Source organism: Pseudonaja textilis, chromosome 1, assembly GCF_049901715.1.
Source record: "Pseudonaja textilis isolate UNSWEBS1 chromosome 1, rPseTex1.2, whole genome shotgun sequence".
Classification (NCBI taxonomy): domain Eukaryota; kingdom Metazoa; phylum Chordata; class Lepidosauria; order Squamata; family Elapidae; genus Pseudonaja; species Pseudonaja textilis.
This window is the reverse complement of record NC_141990.1, coordinates 274,260,305-274,285,008: the sequence shown is the minus strand read 5'-3', so window position 1 is coordinate 274,285,008 and position 24,704 is coordinate 274,260,305. Positions and strand designations below refer to the sequence as shown.

Genomic DNA, 24,704 nt, shown 5'->3' with positions numbered 1-24,704 from the left:
CATAGATACTATTTGGATTAAATTGTTAAATAGAAAAATTTTAAAATGGCGACATCTCTTCTGGAATTAAAAATGGAACTTAGAAACATGAAAGAAACATTACAAGAGTGTGGTGAATCCTTGGGCTTTGCTTTAAAATTTATGGAAAATGCAGATTGTAGAACATGAACAACAAAGACAAAAGACAGAAGAGGAAGTGGAACAAACAACAGAAGAGGCAATTTTTAATTCTCATCAAGAACAAAGAATTTTGGAAAGAAGGAGGAAAAGAGTGGGAAATAAATATAAGAGATGTAAGAAGTTAAATAAAGACGGGAATATTCCAAAAATTAAAAAAGGTAAAAAGAATCGGCAGATATTAGAAGGGTGGAAGGAAGCCACAAATAGGGAGGGGGGATAAAAATAGGAATGAAAGAATAAAGGGAAAAATAGAAGGGGAAAGAAGGGATAAGAAACAGGACTTGGAAACAAAGAAATATGGAAATTGTAAAAAAAGTGGAGAAAATTAGACACAGAGATAATGGTTGATTAATATTCAGAAAGGGGATTCTGCAAGGTGTTGGGGGTAACATAAACAAATTTAAAGTTATGAAAAAGGGACATATAGACTGATAAGATGGAAAATAGAACTGTTACTTTTGATAATGGAATTTCAGCTCTTTTCCTTTATGTATAGAGATAATTGCAATAACTAATGGAACATGTTTATTAAATATATTGAAATAAGTGAAATGAAATGCGAGGAAGGGTTGTAATGGAGTAGACATTTTTTTATGAGTGGCTTCCTTGTTTAAATATATAAAGATGAATGGAATAATTAATGGAATATGTGTATTAAATGTACTGAAATAAATGAAATGATATAGGAGGAGAAAACTGAATAAAACTTGTTTGAAAAACAGATTGGAAGACAGATAAAATGGATCAAACTATATTGCCATTTACATCTTTGAATGCATGTTGTTATCATGACGCAGCTACGAGTGCTAAAAACAGCTAGGAGTGTTGGGATTGCCATTGCTAAATGATATAATATGTCATATTTTACAGCTGCAATGCTTAGCTTTATAAATTCAGTCCCCAATTACCATCTTAAATTGAGGATTATGCAGATAGCATCCATCTATCCTAGTCCTGATCCTTCTCTTTGAGCACCCTAAATTTGTTTTGATTTTTTTTCTTTAACTATGTTAAAATATTTACAGATCCAAGCAATTTCATACCTTTTGTCCCACTTGCCATCATTTTTATGATTTACACATGAAGAAGTAAAGGATGTAATATAATCCTTTAATAATATAAGTTGTACATGATTTTAATTAGGGGGCAAGATGAAAATTTTAGTTAAAATGTTATAAAAGAGGCCCAAAAACCAAAAGCACAGATCTCTCAAGTTTCCATTCTTACTTCAGCTAAAATAAGCAAAGTATTTTATTCTGTCTTTTATAAATCTTAATAATACTATTTTTATTTGTATAATACTACACATAATCTGTTTTCAACCCAGTTTTAGTTTGGTCTATTTAGCAAACTTATGGAAGTAAACTGCTTTTAAATTATGTATACATATTTTTGTACAAGGGCTTGCAAATCGTAAAGTGTTACTTGTCCTTACACTTGAGATATTTTGGAAAATATCTTGACATTTTTCAACTACATGATGCATGAAAGTTCAAATACACTTAACAGTAACACAAAAATACTGATTATATTTATACATTCCACCCACAGAATAAATTCAATTGTTTATTATCAGAGGTAATACAAGGAAACCAAGAATTATGTTCTGTTTAAAAATGGATAATGTTGCCTATAAATTTGTCAAAATTGTGTTGAAGGTCAGTTTACTAGGCAATTATAGCAATGAAGCCAACTAAGTAAGTTATTATATATTCATTTTTGGATATATTTGAATATCAACAGAAAGAGGGCTTTTCAAAAAGTTTGGTTTTTTTATATACTCAAGAAATGGAACATATTTTAAATTGTGTTTCAGTTCATATCCTCTTTTGAAATATAATACCAAAATAAATTGAGACCAATGATACTATATGCCTCAAAACTCAGTATTTTCCTTGGAAACAACTCCCAAAATGATTTTTTTTCAAACATGATTTTCCTGCATTCACATTATTAATCAACCTTTATACCCCAACTGTGGTTAAACATGGTAACTTTTAAAACATAGCATTATTTAACATAACAAGAAAGAATATTTTTCATTTGCTTGTATTCCAAAGAAAACAGAAAGAGTAATCTTTCTGAGATTGTTAAACACAGGCAAACAATTTAAGAAACTGGAAAATTGGTTTTAATCCCTTTTAAACAGAATATGTATGAAACCAATCTGTTCAGCTTTTGAAAAAATAAACCAGACAGACTACACTTTTCCCTATAAAAATGAAGGATTTTTTTTAATGTAGGCAGTGGTGGGGAGTTTAGTGTGCTCAGAAGTATGATGAATTATGTTAATAAGAATAGGAAACAGGTCTTCTCTAAAACAAGAAATTATCACAAATACCAAGCAAATAAGTATATTGGGTAATATAGAGTTTTAAAAATTGATAATGAACCTAACTTTAAAAAGACTTATGGATGTGGTTATTTGAGTTGCTTTAAAAAATAAAAAAACCACAGCATTACTGCCTCCTGTGAGTTACTTAGAATGATTTATGAAGCTGAAGTTGCTTAGAATGATTTATGAAACTGAGGTTATATTTTATAAATTGAACTTAGTAAAGATTGATTTCATGTAGCCAGGTAAAACTTTAGGAATATAATATGTACAGCAACGTCTCACACTTAAGATATAGTTTTCTACACTGCTGGTATGAAGAACAGATTAAAGAATTCTCTTCATTTAGACATTTTCCTTTTACAAATAAACATTTCAGGTGGTTGGGAGTATACGTTCATTTTAAAGGCACAGCAGGAAAACAGCAAAATTGAAATTAATTTTCTATGGATTTGTGTAGACTTTTTCATACTATGAATTGCTTCAACTCATTTAATTATTCTTTTATTACCTTTCTATTGCGGATAATGAATTATTCTGCCACACAGTCTTTTAGATCAGAATTAGCATCGGAATTGTAGAGTTTATGATAGACATTGGAGCAAGAAAGTTATAAGAAGAAATATATGTGTGTTTTATATGGAACACATTTGTTTCTTTGCACAAAAACATTAAAAAATAATAAGAATTAAAATATAATAATATAGTAAAAAATTAGAATTTAAAAAATAAAGCATATCTTAAAAAATGGATTTATCAGCTTCCCATTTTATAATTTAATATTTTAAAAAGAACAGGAGAAGGAACAATATCTACCGGTATGTACAGCCTAGTGTTAAGAAAGTATTGTAGTAGGCTTTGGTTCAGCAAAACAGTCAAACTTGAAATTCTAATCTGTATACAAAATTAGACCATGGAAAAAGGTTTCCCCTATTGGTTAGTTCGATATATAAATATCAAAACAATAAATGTATTGATAAATAAGGATGGTAAATAATACAATCTCACTGGAATGATAGGTACTTTTTAATCCCAATATGATTTCCTCATTCTCATATGAAGAAAATTCCCAAATTTAGTGGTCATGAAGATTCAATAATCTGAAACTGAAATGGACATTATTTGGAGTTGGTTGGAATCGCTGCCCTAAGTTGGTTTGAATAGAGCAGTGTCTAAATCAAATAAATTAAAATAATTAATTAGATTTAGTTACTTCACTCTTTTCCTAGCTGAAGAAAAATTCTACTTCTTTACCCAATTCATCTGAAGGAGTTAGAATGGGAAAAGTTAGTTTAACTTTGCCTTTTTAATACTTTTTTGAACCTGTGTTTACATTTTTCGTTTATGTTGCTAATATATTTAATCATACCTATGTGCAAGAAATCTCTGAAACTTGTCATTTTCCCCAGTTTTGGGTTGAAATCTATTATTTATATTGATTGAGCTTTTGCTTTCAATAGCAACTGCTTGAGCATACAAACATTCTTGAAAAAAGAAAACATCTGTATTAAAAGAGTTGTGATATTCCAGGATAATTGTTCTATCTCTGGCACTTTTAATATTTTTTCCAGTTGTCTGCAGCTGTTGTAATTCATGAGTATGGAAAAAAAGAGAAAAATGCCTGTGTATGAAGCAATGAAAATCATGAACACAATAAATGTTTGGTTATCACTGGAATTTTAAAAACATGGAAATTATGATTTTTTAAACTACTCTTTATCTAACTAAAGACACATATCATAGATGAAAAAATATTGCACTGTGAAGCATATTCCTGACAATTCCAAATGACTATTTTATTTTGTTTTTAACAACTAATGAAAAATATTCACTAACTGAAACAGTAATGTAGCATATCATGCATTGCTTGACAGCCATCCAGGAGTTTCTTCCCAGACCATTCCTTTAAAAAATAAAAACAGCTGCCCTTGATATACTAGCATTTTCTGCCTTTTCTGTAACAAATCACTTAAAGTTTTTTTTATATGGGGTGGTGGTGGTGAATATTATGTACAAAAGAGATCTTAGTGTATCAAAATACTGAAAAATAGATCTTCATTAAAATGAAAAATACAAACCATTTATAAGACAACGCAGTGCTTAAATGGAAAAGCAGTGCTTTCCCAGCATTTACAAACCTAGAAAGCTGATAAAAAATGCAATTTTGGTTTTATACTTTTTTAAAAATGTGGTCTTTCCCATCAAAATATGTGGCGCTTCTAAATGTGAAAATCTGTAATTTCTCTCAAATTCCATTCAATGATTCTGTCCACACTTTCATTTTGTTTATTGTTTATTATATTTTTATTCTGCTCAATAACCAGATTATCTGGGGACATTGCTATTTTGCTGATGAACAGTTTTATAGCATTCAGCTTGATGACCTGTGAGTTGCCCTAAGAAAGTTACAGCGTAATGTAAGGGTTGGTTGAATGTACTGTTTTTACTTTGTCCTCTGTAATCATCATTATTATTGCTCATGAAGAACAATTTTGCTTGTATATCCTGATTGATTTCAAATTTAAAAAAACTACATTTGGGGAATGGTAAGAGGTAAAAAAACAAGTGGCTTAAATTTCACCCAATGGAAAATTATTAAATTAAAATTTTATCTATTTTTCAAAATGATAATATTTACAGATTTTTAAAGTGAATGAAGAAAATTACCAAGAGTATATATATTGGCAAGTTAAGCATGCAAAAGCATGTAATTATGCATCCCATAATGGTATAACCCTAAGCATACGTTTTTGGTATGAAATTGCACCACTTTTCAAAGGAGATAGTTCCAGGATTGTACTGAAAAAAATATTTTCTACAATTACCAGGGAATCTGCTGAAAGAATGACACCCCTGTAGAAAAATACAGTCTGTAGAGATTAACCACACATAAATCACTCTTGGTAAATACAGTTGGTCAACCACTCATTTTTAACTAACCATTTTACATTGTATTTATGTGTACCAGATAATTTCCACACACTAAATATCATACTTCTGGTTTAATTTTCACCTATTCCTGAAGCCCTGCAATCTAACCCATCAAACATTTTTAAAAAGTGAAATTCTCTCTCTCTCTCTCTCTCTCTCTCTCTCTCCCCTCCCTTCCTCCCTCTCTTACACACACACACACACGAAATAAGAGAAAGATGGAGATAAAAGAAAGATATAGAGATCAAGGCTTAGATATGGGTTAAGATAGCTATGCCTATCCATTCAGTGTGATGGCAAGCAGTAGAAATAAACTTTGAGGATACAGTTAAGACAAAAATGGGGACTTCCTCCAAAGACCCAATAGGGGGCTGTCAAGCACGCAGAAGAATCTTTCCATGGAAAATGAAAAACATCGAAAATATGGCTTAATATGAGTCCCATATTCTATTTGAAAGAGCAATCCATGTGAAAAGGAAGAAAAAAGCCACAGATTTTCTCCTGCCAATATGAGTGGCTTCTAGTTTTTTCCCTAGGTTGATCAATGGATTCACTTTGCAGTGAGAAACCTATTATTGCTACTGTGTTTATGAGGAAGCTTAATACATGTATTACACTTCTTTTTGGAAACATTAGTTGGTATGTAGTAGTATAGTTGCTGGGTTACAATCTTATTGTACATTAACTAAGAGATACTGTAAATCTTAGTGAAGGCAGTGTAAATATATTTAGATGATATAAAAATATAAAAAAATACTGTTAGCCATATAAAACCACATTGATAAATTACTATGTTTCAATATATTAATACTAGTATATTGTAACTAGCATATAAAGACAATTATTATCTAATGTCAGTGACAATAGACCCACTCAAAAAGTGAAAGAAACAAGAAGAGAAGGTATAAATCCTATATCACAAAGGTTTTGAAGACAGGGAATGGAAAGAAGATATGGAATCTACTTTAAACTAACTGAAGTTGAAGAATTATGTTTGAAATGCCCCAGAACATGTGAAGATAAGCTAAGGTAAATGATGTAATTTCTGATTCCAGTTGGAAATGGTTTTTTCACCTATATAAAGAAATGTGGACCACATTCTGCATAAATCTGAACCAATAATTAAAAACAGATTTGAACTGAAATATATCAAGAATGGGCATGTGCTTAAACAGATTGAAAAGTACGTACCTTCACAGAAAAAATCTTCAAACTTATCCTTAAAGGGCTGAAGGTGTTCTTCAGATGATTCTCTGAAAACAACTTTCATTTGTTTTCCACAATCTACAAGAATAAACTCAGTGTTAAACAACAAAACACAAAACCCCCAATAAAGACTAATATTCAAATATTTTCAAGCAACAAATAGTTTATATCCAACTAATAGAAATAAATATCCACCAGAACTGTAACATACTTTATGAAAAGAATTCCTAAATTAAGAAAAAGAACTGGCTTAAATGTGAGTCATGTAGGTGATTCATTATGGAGTGAATCTGTAATAAAATGACTTAACGTATCTTTATGAAAAACAGTCTCTTACATAGCAACAGTCTTGCATTGTTTAGCTTTGCTATTACTAATGGGCTTTGTTCCATGGAGCAGAAATTTCTAGTGTGAATGATTCCCAAATTAGCCTTTATTACTCACATTCATTGGAATCACCATCCTCCACATTTTGCAAAGTGCTAACAAGTTTCAGGAAGCAGTTTAGAAAAATAGTACAGACGATTTGAACAATAAAGAGAAAATATTATGATGCATTCAAGAAGTACAATTACATTGTTTCACTGATTATCAAAAGCCTGGCTGCAACCCAGCACACGTACAAGTACATTATCAACTCAGTTCTGCTTACTTCTGAGTAAATAACTTTAGTAGTTCCTTTCATGATGTTTATATCTTTTTTATGTTTTTATAAGTTTAATTGAATAAGAATTCAAAACAAGTGACTTATTCTTATTTACATACAAAAATGTAAACATTTTCATTATGCACAGAAAATAAACACAATAAATAGCAGTGAGAATAGACTTCGGCTGTTTTTTGGATGACCTGTGTAATCCAATTAATTCAATTAGCTTTAAAGCCTGTGAAATGTATCTAAAGATTAATATCAGACATTTGCTGTTGGCTTTATAAGTAGTAACATGAGAAAGAACACAGAATAGTAACAACTTGATTAACACCTTTATATCTGAGTAACTTAATACTATATATTTCTGATTTATACATATGATTTTCAATGAACAATTCTCTATGTACATTACTACCTATAATTATGTAAGGGAATAGTACAGAGCTCTGAACTGTTTTGAGAAAGCAGAGGATATGCCCAGTTTTATGGATTAAGATATCTGATGTCTTCCCAGAGGATGTTCACCCCATAGTGTATGCACTAGGTGTATATTTTGAAAGAAAGACTGAGGTTCTCAGTACTTTTATTTTATTTTGGTGGGTTACTTGACCTATCAATGCTCTAAATTGAGGGCAGATATTGGGGTGTAAAATATCCTTCCTTTTATCAGTTTTACTTTTTGTGTCCTCGCTTATAGCTAGGGAACCTGACCCAATTTCTGACACACTGCAGTGCCACTACTCTTAACACTGGGCTGGACAATAGTGGGCATTCACCAGGCTAAGACCCAGGAAGTTACTAGTGTTCCAACACTTCAGATGGAAAAGAATCACATCAAAGCTGGACTGATTCTGTGTCTTGATCCTGATCTTGATACATGTTAAGATGCTCATTTGTATATGAATCAATAATATAGAGAAACTGGAATCATCAATTATGGCAAGAGTGACAGTCTGGAGAATTTGACAGTGAGACAATTTTAGAAAATAAAAAGAATAATAATGGTCTTATTGAAAATGAAATTTCTAATGACTTCATAATGCGTCCACTGCATATGTAAGTTGTGCAGTACAGTGAAAGAAAGAATGGGGAAAATTAAATTTCATAATTGATAATGCGATTTGTAAGAAAGTAGGAGATATTCTTTTAATTAAAAGAGAAATGTTTTTACCCATCTTACTTCAGAAGGTAGAAATGCACAGCGCAACATTTAATTCTACAACTAAATGAAATGTTATTTTTTTTATTCATGATCAAATATCTTAACTTCTAAAGTTTCTTTAAATGTCACATACAGCCTAATCCTAGTCACATTAATTTAGAAGCACATAACACTGATTTCAGTGTATGTAACGTGAAGAATCTGGCATTTTTAATGTATTAGTTCATTAAATATAGACCATCACATATAGTCAAACAATAATCAATAATATCAACTAAAACATCAATGATCCAATTGAAAAAAAATCATAACATATTTTTAAATGTTGGCTATTGAATATTGATGTCACATGTAATATCAACAGATTACATTTATGACAAATGCTGTGCAACAGGACAACAAGAGATCAAGTATTACATTCTGGTCAAGGACATAACTCTGCTGTCTTGAGCATTCTCGCTAGACAATAATTCATCAATGTTTCTGAATTAGTGTTAGAGGAAAGTTCCACAGTCTTTCTGCAAAGGAATAAAACAGGCCTGGAGATCATAACTGGCATTTGGAGGAAAATACCATTTGCCAGAAAAAATAACTCACCCATGCAATTGTTTTTCTATTTCTGATCCTCTGTTATTATGTGAAGGAAAATCATTATTTCATATACATATTATAATTGAAATGTACACTGGAAAGTTAAACCTATAATTAGAACTTGCCTAGAGAAAATTATGCTTAAATTTTGGGTAGAAGCGCAAATGTGAAATATAACTGTTATTTTTCAAAATTTGAGTATATGAACTTCCTTACTCTCCACAAATGTAGTTTTGATTTTCTGTGCTTTCCCAATGAACCAAAGTTTTATTTTGTTTTCCTGGCACTGATATTTCTGGAAAATAAAGATGATTGTCTCTAACTCTAGCACAGCTAGGGTTACCAGAACAGACAAAGGAGGACATGGACAATTGGAAAGAAGGACAAATGGTGGAAAAGAAGACACTCTATTAAATTTCTTGACATCTGTGAGGAAAATTACAGTGAAAAATCACAAAAAATGTTCTTAGGCCTACAAGGTATATGAAAGTACTTTTTCCAGCACCAGACTGGTTTTTTAATTTCAAAAAGTTTAGAACAGATCTTTATTTTTAAAAATATATGCTAGTAATAGTACAGAATTGATGATGCCAAGCTTTGCAAATTTCATCATAGAAATATATGAGTCGTGTGATTTATAGATTATAGTGATCACAGATTTGAAGGGATTGGATTGAAGCTGATTGCTGGATTCTGGAAATAAATAATGTAAATCTATACAACTGATGAAAGGCAGAAAGAAAATGACCAGTTTCAATTTCAATTACTAGTATTGTTAAAATAGTCTGAAGAACAACAATAACATAATAAGTTGTCAAAACCCAGACAATGTGTACGTTTAAGGCTATGTGGAGGATATGAGGACAAAGAAGAAGGGTTAGGATTTGCTGGGTGTCTAGTAAGTCTAAGCACAACACTGAACTCCCACTTGAACCAGCAAATTAATGGAAAGGCAGGATATAAATCCACAAATAAAGAAGCAAAACAAGAATTTATTTATTCCATTACTTACTCCATTCTTTGTATATCACCCAAAGGTCCTTTGGAAGTTAACCAATAAATGTTAAGACCATAAGAGACACCAACAAATAAAGTAAAACTTAGATTTGGTGTATATTTATATCAGGAAAGCAAGGGGCATGGGAAGTTTGAAAGGTAACAGGCATACAAGCATGGCCCACTCTCACCTGTCTAACTCAAATTTCTGTTGTGAGACAGAAGGCAAAAATTTAGCAAATATACACATGTTCAGTGTAAAGAAGTATGCTGATGCTTGTTCAAGTCAGTTTTATGGAGGGGTTGCTGTTTTGTTTAAACAGCAGATAAGGATGGTTTCTAAAGGAGACTGGATTCTTTAAAAAAAACTTAAATCAGACGCAAAATTACTTCCTCAGCTAACTCTTAGAGAGCTCTGGAAAAAACAGTTTCTGTTAATGACTGTTCATGCTTCTGCCAGTCTTCTCTCTGGATAATAAAATATACAACTGTAAACAGTCATATCTCATGCTGTGACCACACTGGAATGATAGCAAAGGAATGACAGCTAAGGACAGAAATAAGGATTAACAATCCAACTTGTAAATGTAACATATCTTTGGGAAGATTCAAATTACTTTAACAGAAAAACCCTAGAACAAGCCAGCTGTAATGACTAGAGCCAAAGGAAAGTAGCAAGGAATGCTGGACAGCTAACAATGGAACAAAAATACAAAAATAGGGACTTGAAATGTTTGCCATCCTGAGGTTGGTTGTTATTATTTACTTAACATAATAAGATACTAATTTGTACTAACACAATGCAAAAAATGATATTGTCTGCCAATTTTAATCTCCCTTAAAACTCATCCAGAGGGCATGGTACAATATAAAGTAGCCTACGTAACATATTGATTTTTGTATTGGCATGGGATTATGGACACCCAGGTAACCTTGGTCCAGTTATTTTTCTTGAGCTCCACCTGTCTCACAACATTTTCTGTTATCGGATAAGTGAGGGAGATTCATTTGTATCCCTCCTTTCCTAGAGGAAATGAAAGCTATAAAATCAATGACTAAATCAGTTTAGATCTTGGGGAGGACAATTTGCTGGAAGTTGAAGTGATTTCTCTATTTATGGACTGCAAAATTCAGTAACTGCATTAAATTGGCTATCCTACATTTCCATTCAACCAAATCAAAAGAAATAGATACTACACATTTCAAAAAATGGCGACTGACTTTGGTTTGGTCTTCTTTATGCATCTCATATTCTCTGTTAAATTTTAAAATACTAAACTCTGAATTACCTGTTTGAAATGAAACCTGTATACCAAGATTTTGCTTAATCAAGATCAGCTCTGGGAGCCTTTTAAACATAAAAGTGGGCTTTATACATAAAAAGTAAATATTATTATTAGCTACATGAAATATAAACATGTAGGTTAGCATCATGAGAAGCTTCTTTACTCATTTGGTATTACATTTTAAAGTAAGTGGTCTGGATATATACTGTATTTCGACTGCATCAGATCTAAAATTAGCATGAAAATACTTCTATCCAAAATGACAGTGGAATATAGCAAGAAATATTATTTAAAATGTCACAATGCATGTTCTGCTAGATATGCATTATGGTTTCCATGGCAATGACTAGAATTTAATAGTAAAATATGAAAATGTAGCTTGAGTAGCATTTTGCCGCTCCCAGAAGATTTAATGCATTATTGCACCCAACTTCTTTTTTAAAAAAAAATCCATCAAGTAAAATAATTACAAAGTGGAATTTCTGTCCTTAATGTCTGTGAACAATAATCTTTAAAGCTCCACAGATCCCTGTAAATCAGTCCAGAGCTCCATTACATGTAAGCAACCCTTCATGTAAGAAGCACTGTGCTGTCAATCAGAGAGGAGCTGGTATTTTTAGGCATCATTTTAAAACAAAATGTAAAAGTAGAAATAGTTCAGGGTTGATAAGGATGAATTGTTGAACAAATACTAGGACCTACCACTAGCACTTACAGGAATCATCCCAACCAAGCCAAGTAACAGCTTAGACCCTTGAAACTGTCACTGATACAATCCTTCATGAGTTATGTTCCAGTGAAGATTGCGAGGAGCCATTCTCTGTGTGTCTCCTGATGTCTGCTTAGAACTCAGCAGGTATGTCATCACTCAGGGCTGCTAAAGGCCTGCTTTTTAAATATTCCATTTGAAACCCATGCCATCTCAAAGAAAGATTTAGAGAGTAAGATTTTAAAGTAAGAGAACGTGGAAAAGTATTTTTAAGGAAAAACCTTGTGATAACTGATTGAATAAACCCTTTTAAAAAACTTTTTAAAGGGATACCTAGTGCTCTTTCCTCTCTTTCCTCTGTTCTCTTAGAAGGGGTGTATATATCATCTTAACCAAGGCATCTCTAATAATGTTTCAGAACATCAGTGATTCAGAAGGTAACCAATGGAATGAACCAACCCCAATAGCCTCTTGAAATTCTTGGGTATCTAATTATATGAAAGGAGCTTTCCTTTATGTCCATAATTGATTCTGCTCCAGTGCTGAGACTTGGCCAGTCTACATGCAAGATATTTTATTTTGGGGTAGGGTGAGGGATATGGGGAAATAAAGAATCACAAAAAGTTACTGAATTTTTTGTAATCTGATTTCAGGATTTACCAGTGTAGCACATGGGCTCATGTCTTGCAGTTCTTAGTTGACTCTGGCCTTGGGTAAGGCGAGGCACCAAAACAAGACAACACCAAATTAAGGAACCATTAAGTACCTGAGGTCTCCTTCTCTTACTTCTTTTATTCTGTATTGATTTACCAAAAGTGAAGCACATTTACTTTACAAATAATCTGGAATGATGTGGCAGACAAACTAAAAATTGGTTGAAGCAAATGGCAGATGGAACCAGAGCCAAAATAAATAAAGTTCAATCTCTTTTTCTCCTTTTTTAAATGTTTCCTTTTCCTGATATCTCCTAATATTTCTCAGCCTTAAGTTTAAAATGTCTGCTGACTGGAGAATTCTGAGAGTTGAAGGCTACACATCTTAAAACTGGTGAGGTTGAAAAACACTTGCCTCTTTTCTTTCCACCCACCTATATTTGAAGAGGTAAGGAAGAGCTTACTATTCTTTGAATTAATCATTTACAGTGTGATTTTCAAATGAGGATGAAATAAGGCTGAGATCCAAGAGCTATAGTTAAACTAATTTAGGGTTATATTCTCTCTCACCCTTTATGTCTCTCTTCCTCCCCACCCATCTTGCAGACTTAACTTTCAGAAATATAAAGCTAGATGAATCTCAAAAAATCTTGGGTAAAACTCTGATTTATGTAATTATTGCTTTCATTCTATAGATATTTAAGGTTTTTTTATTTTAAAAAAGATAGTATGCTTGTAGAGGGACATATATTAAGCTTGATATTAAGCTTTTTAATACCAACCCTATGTTATTACACTGTGAAGCTTCAGAAATAAATCAAAAGTAAAAATAAATAAAACAAACAAAGTAAGAACTTTTCACACAGTTAAATATTTAGTAACTCATCTAACACACTGGACAGTATTTTGGCTTTTAAACTATTGTTTGGATTTAGCAAATGTGGCCAAGAATTTGAAAAGGGGGAAATGAAAAATGAAATCACCCTAAGCCAAAATACCAGTAAAGAGCTCTTTGCTTAAGTAATTCATATTAAGCATTCCATTAACTGGAAAAATCCTTATTCATGCACTAGCCTTATTAGAGGTGAAGTTTTCATCAGTCTCTTGAGCTTATTCCATTTTCCTTTAGTTCACTATTACTTTTCCCACCTGTATTTTTCCACTAATAGTGATATTAGAAATAGGCTTAGGAGAGGCTCTCCTTGAGCCATTCTGTAAATTGCCTTTCTCCAAGCCTAGTCTTCCTTTGAGCAGGGGCAAAGAAGGGCAATAAGGGCGATGAGGGGAATAAATTTCAAGAAGAGAGAAGGTTTTGTATATGTTTTACCTTGAGAAGAGAAAATTAATAGGACCTTTCCAGTGCCTGAAGGGATGCCCAAAATAGTTCAAGATTTATTGTATGTCACTCAAGACAGAATAATGGATGAATCTTCACACATGTTAACAAATTTTAAAATCAGCCCATAACAAATTTTAATATTTATCCAGTTATACTATTTACATATGCAGTCTTGTCATTTTAAAAAATATTTCTACAGGTTTTATTACTTCCTTTCAGCATTTTTCATAGACATTAAGATTTATTGCACTTCTATACTAGATATCTTTCCTCTTACTTTATGTCTACTTTCCTTCCATTCTGTTGGTCTAACTTCTAATATTGTTTTCATATAGGAACTCATTCCTTCTCTACCTGCAAGCATTTTACTTTTTTTCTAGTTGTTATTCACTGTCCTTTCCTACCCAAGATCTACTCTTGATGCTGCTAAGAAAAGGCCAGTCCTACATTTAGGACTTCTCCTTACCATTTCAGGTTTTTTTTTTATTATAAACATGAAACATACTATTCTATAGACCTTTAAATTACCTACTGTTCTTTCATTTAATGTGTTAATTCATGCTTCCTTACCATTTTTCTCTCTCTTCAATTTCAAGTCATCTGATAAGACCAGAGTTAATGAACTCTCAATACCTGTCCTGGCTTTAGTCAATTGATGACTTCCACTTTTTTCTTTTGGTAAGATAGGGAAAGGATATTGCTGGGGTAATGCTAATGATAAGGACCGTACCAGTCAGTTTGAGCACACTTTGGGTCAATGTGAGACAAGAACAACCAAAATTCAGTTTTGGCGAAAACAGCTCTTTAACCTATAGACTAATTTATAAAGCAGAGTGCTGCCTACATTCTAATATGTAAAAATGTATGATTGTACTGAAAGAAACTCAGACTGAATATTTTTTAAAAAATGAAGTATTATCCTTTAAAAAAGCTTGGCTATATCTCTTCAAAGGGATGAAATTGCCAGTAGTTCCATTTTTGTTTGAACTGGTGGTTCTGTGGTATCTAGAAATTGGTGGTATCTAGAAATTGGTTCATTTGAATGTTAGCTTTTACTTTACTTAATTCTAAATTATTTAAAAGCAACACCTTTAACATTTTGAATACAACTGAAGCTTGACTTCAACAAAGGGCTGTCATAAATTCTGTGTGTGCATATCTGATGGGAAAAATACATTAGGTGAAATAATTGTTTCTATTGAAATAAAAAGAAATCTTTTAAAGTTTTTATTTAGGTCATTCATGGATATTTGGTTTCTTTGATGAGGGAAATTATCTTTGTATTAACAGTAAATATATTTAAATATTTCCAATTACAACTAAGGATAGTTTACAAGTTTCCACTATTTTAGAATGTCTAAAATTTTGAAGTTATAGCATATAATAAATTAATGTGATGGCAAAGCTCTTAAATATTACCAAAAGTAATTTAATGATATGGTTAACCAAATTAATAATACCAGCATGTGTAACATCTGCAATATAAACAGTTAAACTTAATATGGTCCGTTTAAAGTATATAGGAATTTTTGCACTTGTCTGGATAGCTGGATGCAGCTTTCTCTAAAGACAATTTTTGCAAATAACATCTGTTTCAGTTTTTGGTTTTTACTAATATTTTGCCAACAGCCACAACTTTTTAATGGTTGCCAGAAACTACATAGATTCGTCAGATATTTTGTGCACATGCTAAAATACAATATTCTTTTCAATTAAAACATTTCACATGGTATTGTGTTTAACAACGTACAAAAATAGTTGTTTGAAGGAAAAATGCTTTTTGTTTACTGTAAATTCCACTTCTTGATCTCTTAACCAAAATTCAGTTTTTACCACCAGGTTCTTTTTATTTTTGGTGGAAAATAAAGTTGAATTTTGAGTTCACAGAGAGGAGATACAGTATGCCTTTGGGCTATGTAGGACTCAGCAGAATTGGTACTAAATGTATCACTAGAGCAGTTCAAATTATGACATGATAAATTCAAGAATTCAAATTTAGAGTAAAATCAGTATCTTCTTTTGAACAGAATTTCATTTTGTAATTCATGCATATAACTATCCCTGTAGGAATAATTCTGGAGTCTGTATTCTTGCTTGTATTATTTATTACTCTATGTAGAACTAATAATTGGATCCAGGTACACTTAATGTATAGTAATTCTAATATTAACTCTGACTGAGCTGTAAAACAAGATATTTTATTTTATTTTATTATATTATTTTGCTGTCTATCTTGCCTTAGGGCGACTCTGGCAGTGTACAAAATTAAAAGCTATAAAACCATAATATATACAGTAAACATTTCTAAAAGCAATAAAAATGGCATTACAATCCGGAAAAATTGTAAATAAAACAATTTTGTACAGAACTGAGTGGACTAGAAGTGTTTATGTGGAATTATATCTCACTTCCTAAGAAACACTTGGCAAAACCGGCCACTATTCCTGCTCCTAGAGATACTGTAGGGAGGTCTCTAATTGTTGTTTCCTTGCCAATGGAAGAATTTCTTCTATTCAAAATGATCAACACTAATGTTCATGAAAACTCTCTGTCTTATAATGCCTTTAAATAGGTTAAAGATAGAATAAGATTTGGGAAAATAAAAATGCTAATGCTTATTCTGTGCTAGTTTCAAGCACAGATAATAGCACAATGTATAATACTTTATTTTCTTGTGGAGCAATATATCCTATTCTTCAGCTCCCATTTTTAAATAGCATTTGTCCAATTATTTGAAATAACAAACTGAAAGCTCTTCTTCTACTTTTTTCTTCCACATTCTACTAGATAATTCTGATAAAATTAAATTGATCTTCAGACATTAAACTGCGCCTCCAGGAGAGATTTTTTAAAATTTAATTTTTAGGATGAACCCTGGACAAACTTAATTCCTAGCAATATTTGTTTCGTCATGACTCTGCCACAAATCCACTTTACCAAAATCTCCATATTTGCTCCCATCTGGCAAAATTCTATTTCTCTTTTGTTGGATTTGTCGGATAAGATAAATTTATATCAATTGTTTAAAAATAGTACAGTAAGGTTCAACTATAAAGTTCAATCTTACTTTAAGGTAAATAAAATAGTTCTCTATTTATGACAACAATTGAACCAACACTTGTGTTGTTAAGTGAGACATATATTGAGTTTTGCTCCATTCTATGAGTTTTCTTGTCACAGTCATTAAGTGAATCACTGCAGTTGATACGTTAGAAACCTGGTTAAGTGAATTTGGCTTTCCCATTGACTTTTCTTGTCAGAACCTTGGGACATGACCTTGGGACACAGCAATGCTCATGAATATGATCTAGTTGCCAAGTGTCGGAATTTTGATCAGATGATCATGAATGCTAAAATAGTTGTAATTGTGAAAAACAGTCATCAGGCATTTTTTTTTAGTGCCTATAACTATAAAGCTATACATAAAGACACATGGAAAAACAAATGACTAGTATCCTAAAGGAGAATGAAGTTTATTTTCAATAGATTGTGAAATAAACAAGTGAGAAAGAGAAAAAAAAGACTGAAAAATTCCTGTATTTGTTTTAAGTGATATGCAATGTTAAAAAAAAATCTGCAATAACCCTAGCATTTTATTGACTTCCTGTTAAAATAATCACTGCTTGTGCATGTCAAATGTATAGCAGGAGAATGATACTTTTTGAAAATGGTAGATCAAACGCAGATCCTATTTCAGCATGAACAAACATAGAAGAGGGTAGGCCAAGAGGGCTTAACAGAACTGAGAGATGAGGGGAGATAGAGCATTCATGGATGCCAAGGTTAAATAAACAACAACTGATATTTCCTTACCACTGTGACCTTTGAAATTTTCTTAAGAACAAATATCAGCTTATTCAGAGATAGCTATATAGAAGAATAAATTATTTAATGACAAATTTTATTGACAACTGTGTATAGAGATCCTTGAATTTTTCAAGAAAATTTCTGTTTAGAGAGGATAGAAGTGACCAATAACTTACATGCATTAAGATGCTTTATAGCCATACTATAATTTATGATGGCTCCCAATTTCATTTTGCCAATCTTCTTTTTTTAAAAAAAGCAAATGACTTTTATTGATCTCTTTTAAATCATAGCAGAAAGCCTAGATTTGAAATTCTTGTTTCCCTTGTTGGAAAATGGCCTGATAAAATGTGTTTGATCTATAAGCAATGAGAATCCATAAATAGTAGAAGCTTCTTTTGAGAATATATCTTGACAGCAGTTCTACCCGCTGCAGCCAAGAGACTCGTCTGTTTAAAAGGAACTTAATCATTTTCAAATGGAATTTTTGCTTTGAGTTGCAAGCACAGCCTTTACTGATACGTAAATTATGTCAACTCTATCCCAAATTGCTTATTTTATTCAACTTTTCCATTAGTATTCATGATCCATCAAAACTTATTGAATATTAGTGTAAAATTAGAGCCAATTATACATACTGGATTCCATCTACAAGGTTAAATTTAATCCAATGGAAAACTTATAAGACATTTGCTTAAAACTCAAATTCTTCAAGCAAATATTCTTTAAAGTTCTTAAATGCAATGTTCTTTTAACATGGAAGAATTAAAGTTATCATTATAAAAATATTTATTGTTGGCTTTGTTTTTAACTGTGATAAATTAATAGGATGAGTTTGCTGTAGTACAACTCAAACAGCAGTAATCTTCTCAAAGCTGTAATCCAAAGCCAATTTACTTGGGAAGATTTGCCAAAAAGATTTTGTAAGCTTGGATTTCTCAGAAGTCCAAAAGTATATTTTCAAGGGAAAACTAGATTTTTATTTACCTTCTAGATCTCTCTTTAATTTTCGTAAATCTTTTACAAGGTCTTCAAATTTTACTTGTGATGCTTGGAAGAAATCCTGAGGCTCTGGCAATGGAAATACACTATTTTGTGTTCCTGCTTCCTAAACAAGAAAGTTAAAAACAATAACTCCAAAAATGTCATAAGTCCCACTGAAACATATATGTTTCCTTAGATATAAGTATAAATAAATGATGTAAGTTGGAAAAAAAACCCTTTCCCCTGAAGACACACTGGAATCCCCCAATGAAATGCTTTTGATCTCCAAATTACATTTGAAGTACATAATAATTGTAATGTTTAGCATCTTCTTGGTTAAAGACAGCTCACCATGCTAATAAAACTTCATTGTATTGTATTTATTATAGTGTATTCCTTTATAATTGCACAGCTTTTACCCTCTTTCATACCTCTTTCTGCCTTGTTGTGGAATTTCTTGCCAAAAATTCTAAAATTCATTTTTGGTTATCTTTTAACCGGCAGGTATTTGATGGACAAACTCTGTGGTTCCTGAGATAAAGTTTATTTGACTGAATGCAGACTGTTTTATCAATGTTGTTTTTGTAGGCTTTAATGGTTCTTAATTATTTGATAGCAAGCTATCATTGTTAGAGATGCAGAATATAAATCCAATGAATAAATTGATAAATAAGCTACCATCTTTGTTCAGAGAGAATAAATTTGAGAAACATCTAGCTTTTGTAATGTCCACAGATGGCTGATGACACCCAAATTTATGTCTGGCAATGTTATTTATTTCCACAGTTCCCTAAATGAGGAGAATGTCAAAAGTGTCTGGTTAATGAATAGTAACTTTTCCAGTCATCACGGAAATGTTTTCTCTGTTTATTCATTCATCTTATCCTTGGCACCTAATTGAAAAGCATTGCCAGCATGCAAGGAAAACAAAGATACAAAGTTATCTTTGCATAAGCAAATCCTAATATTTAACTGTAATTTAACGGCTTGTAACTGTGTTTTGCCATTTATAGAGAAGTTTTATGCAAGAATAAATAAAAGGGATGATTTAGAAATACTTCCTTTTCTTATTTTATTTCATGTGCTATTACTCATGATATCACAACTCTTTGAAGAAGATTTGAGGGGTGCTCCAGGAAGAATTAAACCCCCAACTTTTATTTTCTCCTTATGGAAATCTTTAGTCCATCATAAAATTTGGGTCTGTAGAAGTTCAATTCAATGTCTTGGCACTGTAAAGTTAAAATATAATTCTCTGTAGTGTTTATTATATTAATATCCTATTGATTATTAATCTGATTTTTGTATATCTAGTTGTTGTGGCCCTGACTCCCGAGCCTATGCTGTCAGAGGAAGAGGACCTGGAAGATGAGGGGGAGGAATTGGCAATGCCTTCCTCCCTAGGACCTTCCTCCCTGCCAATGCCTTCCTCCCTGGTAATGCCTCAGGTTCCATCAGACAACCGAGAGGAACAGCCTGAGATGAATCAGGAGGAAGGCATGTCGGAGCAGCCCCTGACAGGGAGTGTAGAGGAGGAGTCTTGGCTCGACCCCAAGCAGCATCGTAGGGAGAAACGCAAGCAGCAACATAGGAGGTGTGGGAGGGTCAGAGAGTGAACTGAGTCACTGAGCCACACCCCACAGAGGATAAAAGTGGGTGTGCTTTCTCGTTAAACTTTGTACGGCACAAAGTTTAACTTACTTTAGACTTTATTCGTGACTATGTGGGAAGAACGATTGTTTTGTGGACTGCCTTGTGTTTTGTGAAGTAAAAGACCCATTTCCCTCTGTGTGAGTAAGACTTTGATTTACAATTGCTGCCAGCTCGGACATGGCAGGCAGTATGTAGTGGGATGCCAAGGATGTTATCATTTACAGAGGATTTGCTCTGCGAAGTTCGAGCCAGCTTGCCTGTCTGTGTTTGTGTGTGTGTATAATCCCTTACCTTTTGGGGGAAAGGGTAGGGGAGACAGAACATCTAGTGAAGTATTCAAATAAAGGCTTTAAATGTTTCTTGAATCTAAGAAATCCAAAAAGTTATGTGACTAGATCTACAAATTGATCCCTTCAAAATATAGCTAGTATTAAAATTATGAAAGATTGCAAGTGTGGTTAAATTAAACTTCCTTGCAAAAGTAGAATTTTGAAAAATATTTTAATGTTATCAAGTCTCATATTTTTTAATATGTATTATTTAACCTATGTTATCAATAAATGAATTTCTATTAATACATTTTTAAGGATAACAATAATCTTCTTTGTAAATCAGTATATATATGAATTATTAGCTAATGTAAAATCATTCAACTGTTTATTCATACTACTGTGCATTATTAATCTGAATATTCTGATATATATATATATTTGTTTTCTGAGGTTCTCGCGGGTATTTGTATGTGGATCTTTGGTTATTCAGGTTATCTCCCACATAAGAATGGAAGTATTTGCCTAGATACTTCCATTTTTACGTGGGAGATAACCCGAATAACCAAAGATCCATATATATATATATATATATATATATATATATATATATATATATATATATATATATATAGTATTCAGCTTGATGAATACCATATATGGTATATATGGTATTCAGAAGCCTGATGATGGCAGATGAGATTCTGCCGAAACGTGGCTACAACTTTAAAAGCACAACTAAAATGACGTGGGAAAATACCCGAACAAAGCTGAATACCATACATGTAAGTACCCGCGAAAACTTATGTGTGTGTGTGTGTGTGTGTGTGTGTGTGTGTGTGATTCATTTTAGAAAATTTATATGGCTGCCTACTCGCACATGGTGACTCAAGGTGGCTTACACGGATGTAAAGACACCATATAAAAGAAATAAAAATAATAAAAAGAAAAATAATAAAATAATAAGTTAACAACCCCCCTCTCCACCTTGGCGACAACACACATTCATACAAACTGTTTAATTGGGCTTCAGTCTGCTCTGGGTTCTCCAGGCCCACTGGCAGAACAATGTCTTCAGAGCCTTACAAAAGAGTGTTAGAGTCTAATCTAATGAGACTAATGAGTAGCCTAGCTGGTTAATTAGGAACCTGGATAATATTCTGTCCCACTTTGAAGGACAGCCACTTTCCAGTTTCATCTGCCTCTTCTACCAGATCAAACAGCAGAGATGTTATGGGTTCCATCGTCTTTTATCTCTTAATGGGGAGTTATATTTAGCAGGCCTAAGTGACAAAAAAATTTTCTGTGAGGGTACCAGCACGGCTGAAATCTTCTCCCCTCTGAGATGAGATTGGTCTTGTCCCTGTTGAACTTGAGGTCTCTCAAGACTGATTATGCCAGCAGGTTTGGGACCTCAGGAGAACGGTGATAGAGTTATAATTGTAAATGTAATTTTAATTGTTTTTATATTTCTCTTTTTACTGTTTGTAAGTGGCCCAGAATTGTCTAGGAGTGGTACATAAATTTAAATATAAGTTCAAAATAAGTAAATAAACTAGTGAAGTCGCTCTGCTATTTTTAACAATTTTTCATTTATTATTCTTTTCAACAAGGATCCCACACCCACAAGGTTTTTTTTTTTTTTTTGGAATTAGGAGACATAGGAAGACAAGTAAAACTATTCATGTAGTTTATGTTCCAACTTTAATCCAAGATACATGAAAAAAAGAAAAGTCAAAATAAGCCAATAGATTTAATTTTTCTCAGTTATGTGATAGCATGCTATCTTTACCCTTCCTGTTTCTTTTATCATATAGGAATGGGATGAACCTAACTCTACAACACCTTCTTTAAATAATATACAACACACAGTAATTGATAACTTACCTTATCACAATGTCGTAGGTAATAAATAACAACATAATCTGCAAGGCTGATTCCTGTTTCCTAAAAAAGGGAGAAACGAAAAATAAGATTTCAAAATATCAGAAAATGTGGAATATGAACATAAAAAATATAGGTTGAAAAAGATTTTTATTGTAATTTATACTTCCTAAACTCTTAATAAGGATGAAGTGACCACAAACTCTATGAAAACGAATTTATAATAGTAAATAGTATAAATAATTAATAGTAAATTGCTACTATTTTCTATTATTGTTGCATTTTCAGGCACTCTCTTTTCAACAACTTAAAGAGTCTTAAGAAACTAATCCAAGAAACTTATCTCTTAATGGGGATAATACAGAATCAATAGGTTTATAAAGTTTTTGTCATATTGTGGCTAGTTCTGTCATATAAAAGTGTTGCTTGTCATGATCAGTAATGATTTGGACATAGCCTCAGTTGAAATGAGGCCATCTGAATCTGTAACATCATCCACCAAAGCACCATTCTAAAACTTGTCAGAAGCCCAGAAAATGGGATTCTCAGGCTCACCTCTCCTTGCCTGTTCGGTATGTACACACACTGAGTAATTAGGCTTGGCAAGAATATTATATAAGTATCAATGGAAATTATTTTTCCATCTGAATTTAAAACATGGTAGAGATCACAGAATTCATGATGGAGATTTTAATTCTTCTCAGATCTCTCGCAGAAATATTAGGTTGTGGGCGGAAGCTACCAGAGAAAAGAAACCAAGACATTAAAAGGTTAGAAGAATCAGCTAGGCATCGTTAGCTTAGGGAAGAGAAATCTGCAAAGATACATTATCTCTTTCTGAATATCTAAAAAACTGTCATGTAAAAGGTGAAGTAGATGTGTTCAAAGTTGTTCCAAAAAATAGTACAGGAAACTATTTGGATTTCAACTGGGCGTAGAGAAAAAAAAATGTACCCATAAGATAATGCAGGTGCTGCAATAGAATCTGGATGGCCATGGCAGGGGAATGGATTAGACGATCTCCAAAGTTTACACTGCATGATTTATGATTCTGTTGTAATACAATTGCCACAAAGGACAAGTCATTTTCAAAAAATTATAGACATTTCTCCGTCCAACTGCACTGCACCATCAAGGCCAGAGAGCCAGTTTGGTCTAATGGTTTAAGGCACCAGGCTAGAAACCCGGAGACTGAGTTCTAATCTCACTTAAGGCATGAAAGCCAGATGAGTGACTTGGGCCTGTCCCTCTCTCTCACCCCAACTCACCTCACAGGGTTGATTTTTTGTGGGGAAAACAGGGGGAGGAAAGAGTATTAAGTATGTTCACTGCCCTGAGTTATAACATTAATAAAGGTGAGATATAAAAACATTTAAAGGTCACCTAATGGACAATGAATTGTATATAAAGCCTTCTATGGACCATTGCCAGTTTTTCACAGTCTAAATTATCATAGAGGGGCAGGAACTAGAGAAAGGCCGGTAAGAGGGATATCTATGGATTCTTCATTTCTACTCCCAAGAATTCAGTCACAACTAGCCCTCATTAGTAATACTGCAGGCTTCCCTAGGATCTGTCCAGGGTTCTGAAGGATATGTCCTTCAGCAGGCTTAATTTCTGACCTCATCCTGAATGGCTTCTTGTTTATTAATCCTTTGCCCATGCCCCCTTGCTTCAAATCACTACCTGATGTGTCTATCTTATAATGTAGAAGTAAACAATAACAAAATTTTTAGAACATTCACAGTGATACAGTGTCAGGGGGAGGCACTATGCTTTTCACACCATTGCTTAATTTAACATTGAAATTCCACTCCACCATCATCAGTCCCCCCCAAAAGAAGCATTTTGGATTAATGACAGTTTTGTACAAATAATCATCAACTTACATCAGTTTGTTTAGAGGAAGTTACAACAGCGCTGAAAAAAGTGACTTCACATTTACAACTGTTGCAGCATCCCCCATAATTGCTGATCAAAAATCAGACACTTGGCAACTGACTCATATTTATGATGATTGCAGTGTCATAGGATTACCTTCTGTGATCTTTTGACAAGCAAAATCAA

General features: G+C 32.6%; 1 protein-coding gene across 4 annotated transcripts in view; it reads right to left on the bottom strand.

The window, feature by feature from the left end:
• Nucleotides 1-24,704, bottom strand: part of FMN1 (formin 1) — a 136,661-nt gene that overhangs the window by 14,770 nt on the left and 97,187 nt on the right. For all 4 annotated transcript variants that reach the window (XM_087921829.1, XM_087921830.1, XM_087921828.1 and 1 more), the window contains 3 exons: nucleotides 22,641-22,700; nucleotides 18,835-18,955; nucleotides 6,638-6,730 (listed from right to left, as the gene is read on the bottom strand). In XM_087921829.1, coding sequence (XP_087777955.1) covers nucleotides 6,638-6,730; nucleotides 18,835-18,955; nucleotides 22,641-22,700 — 274 coding nt within the window. The remainder of the gene's footprint in view (nucleotides 1-6,637; nucleotides 6,731-18,834; nucleotides 18,956-22,640; nucleotides 22,701-24,704) is intronic.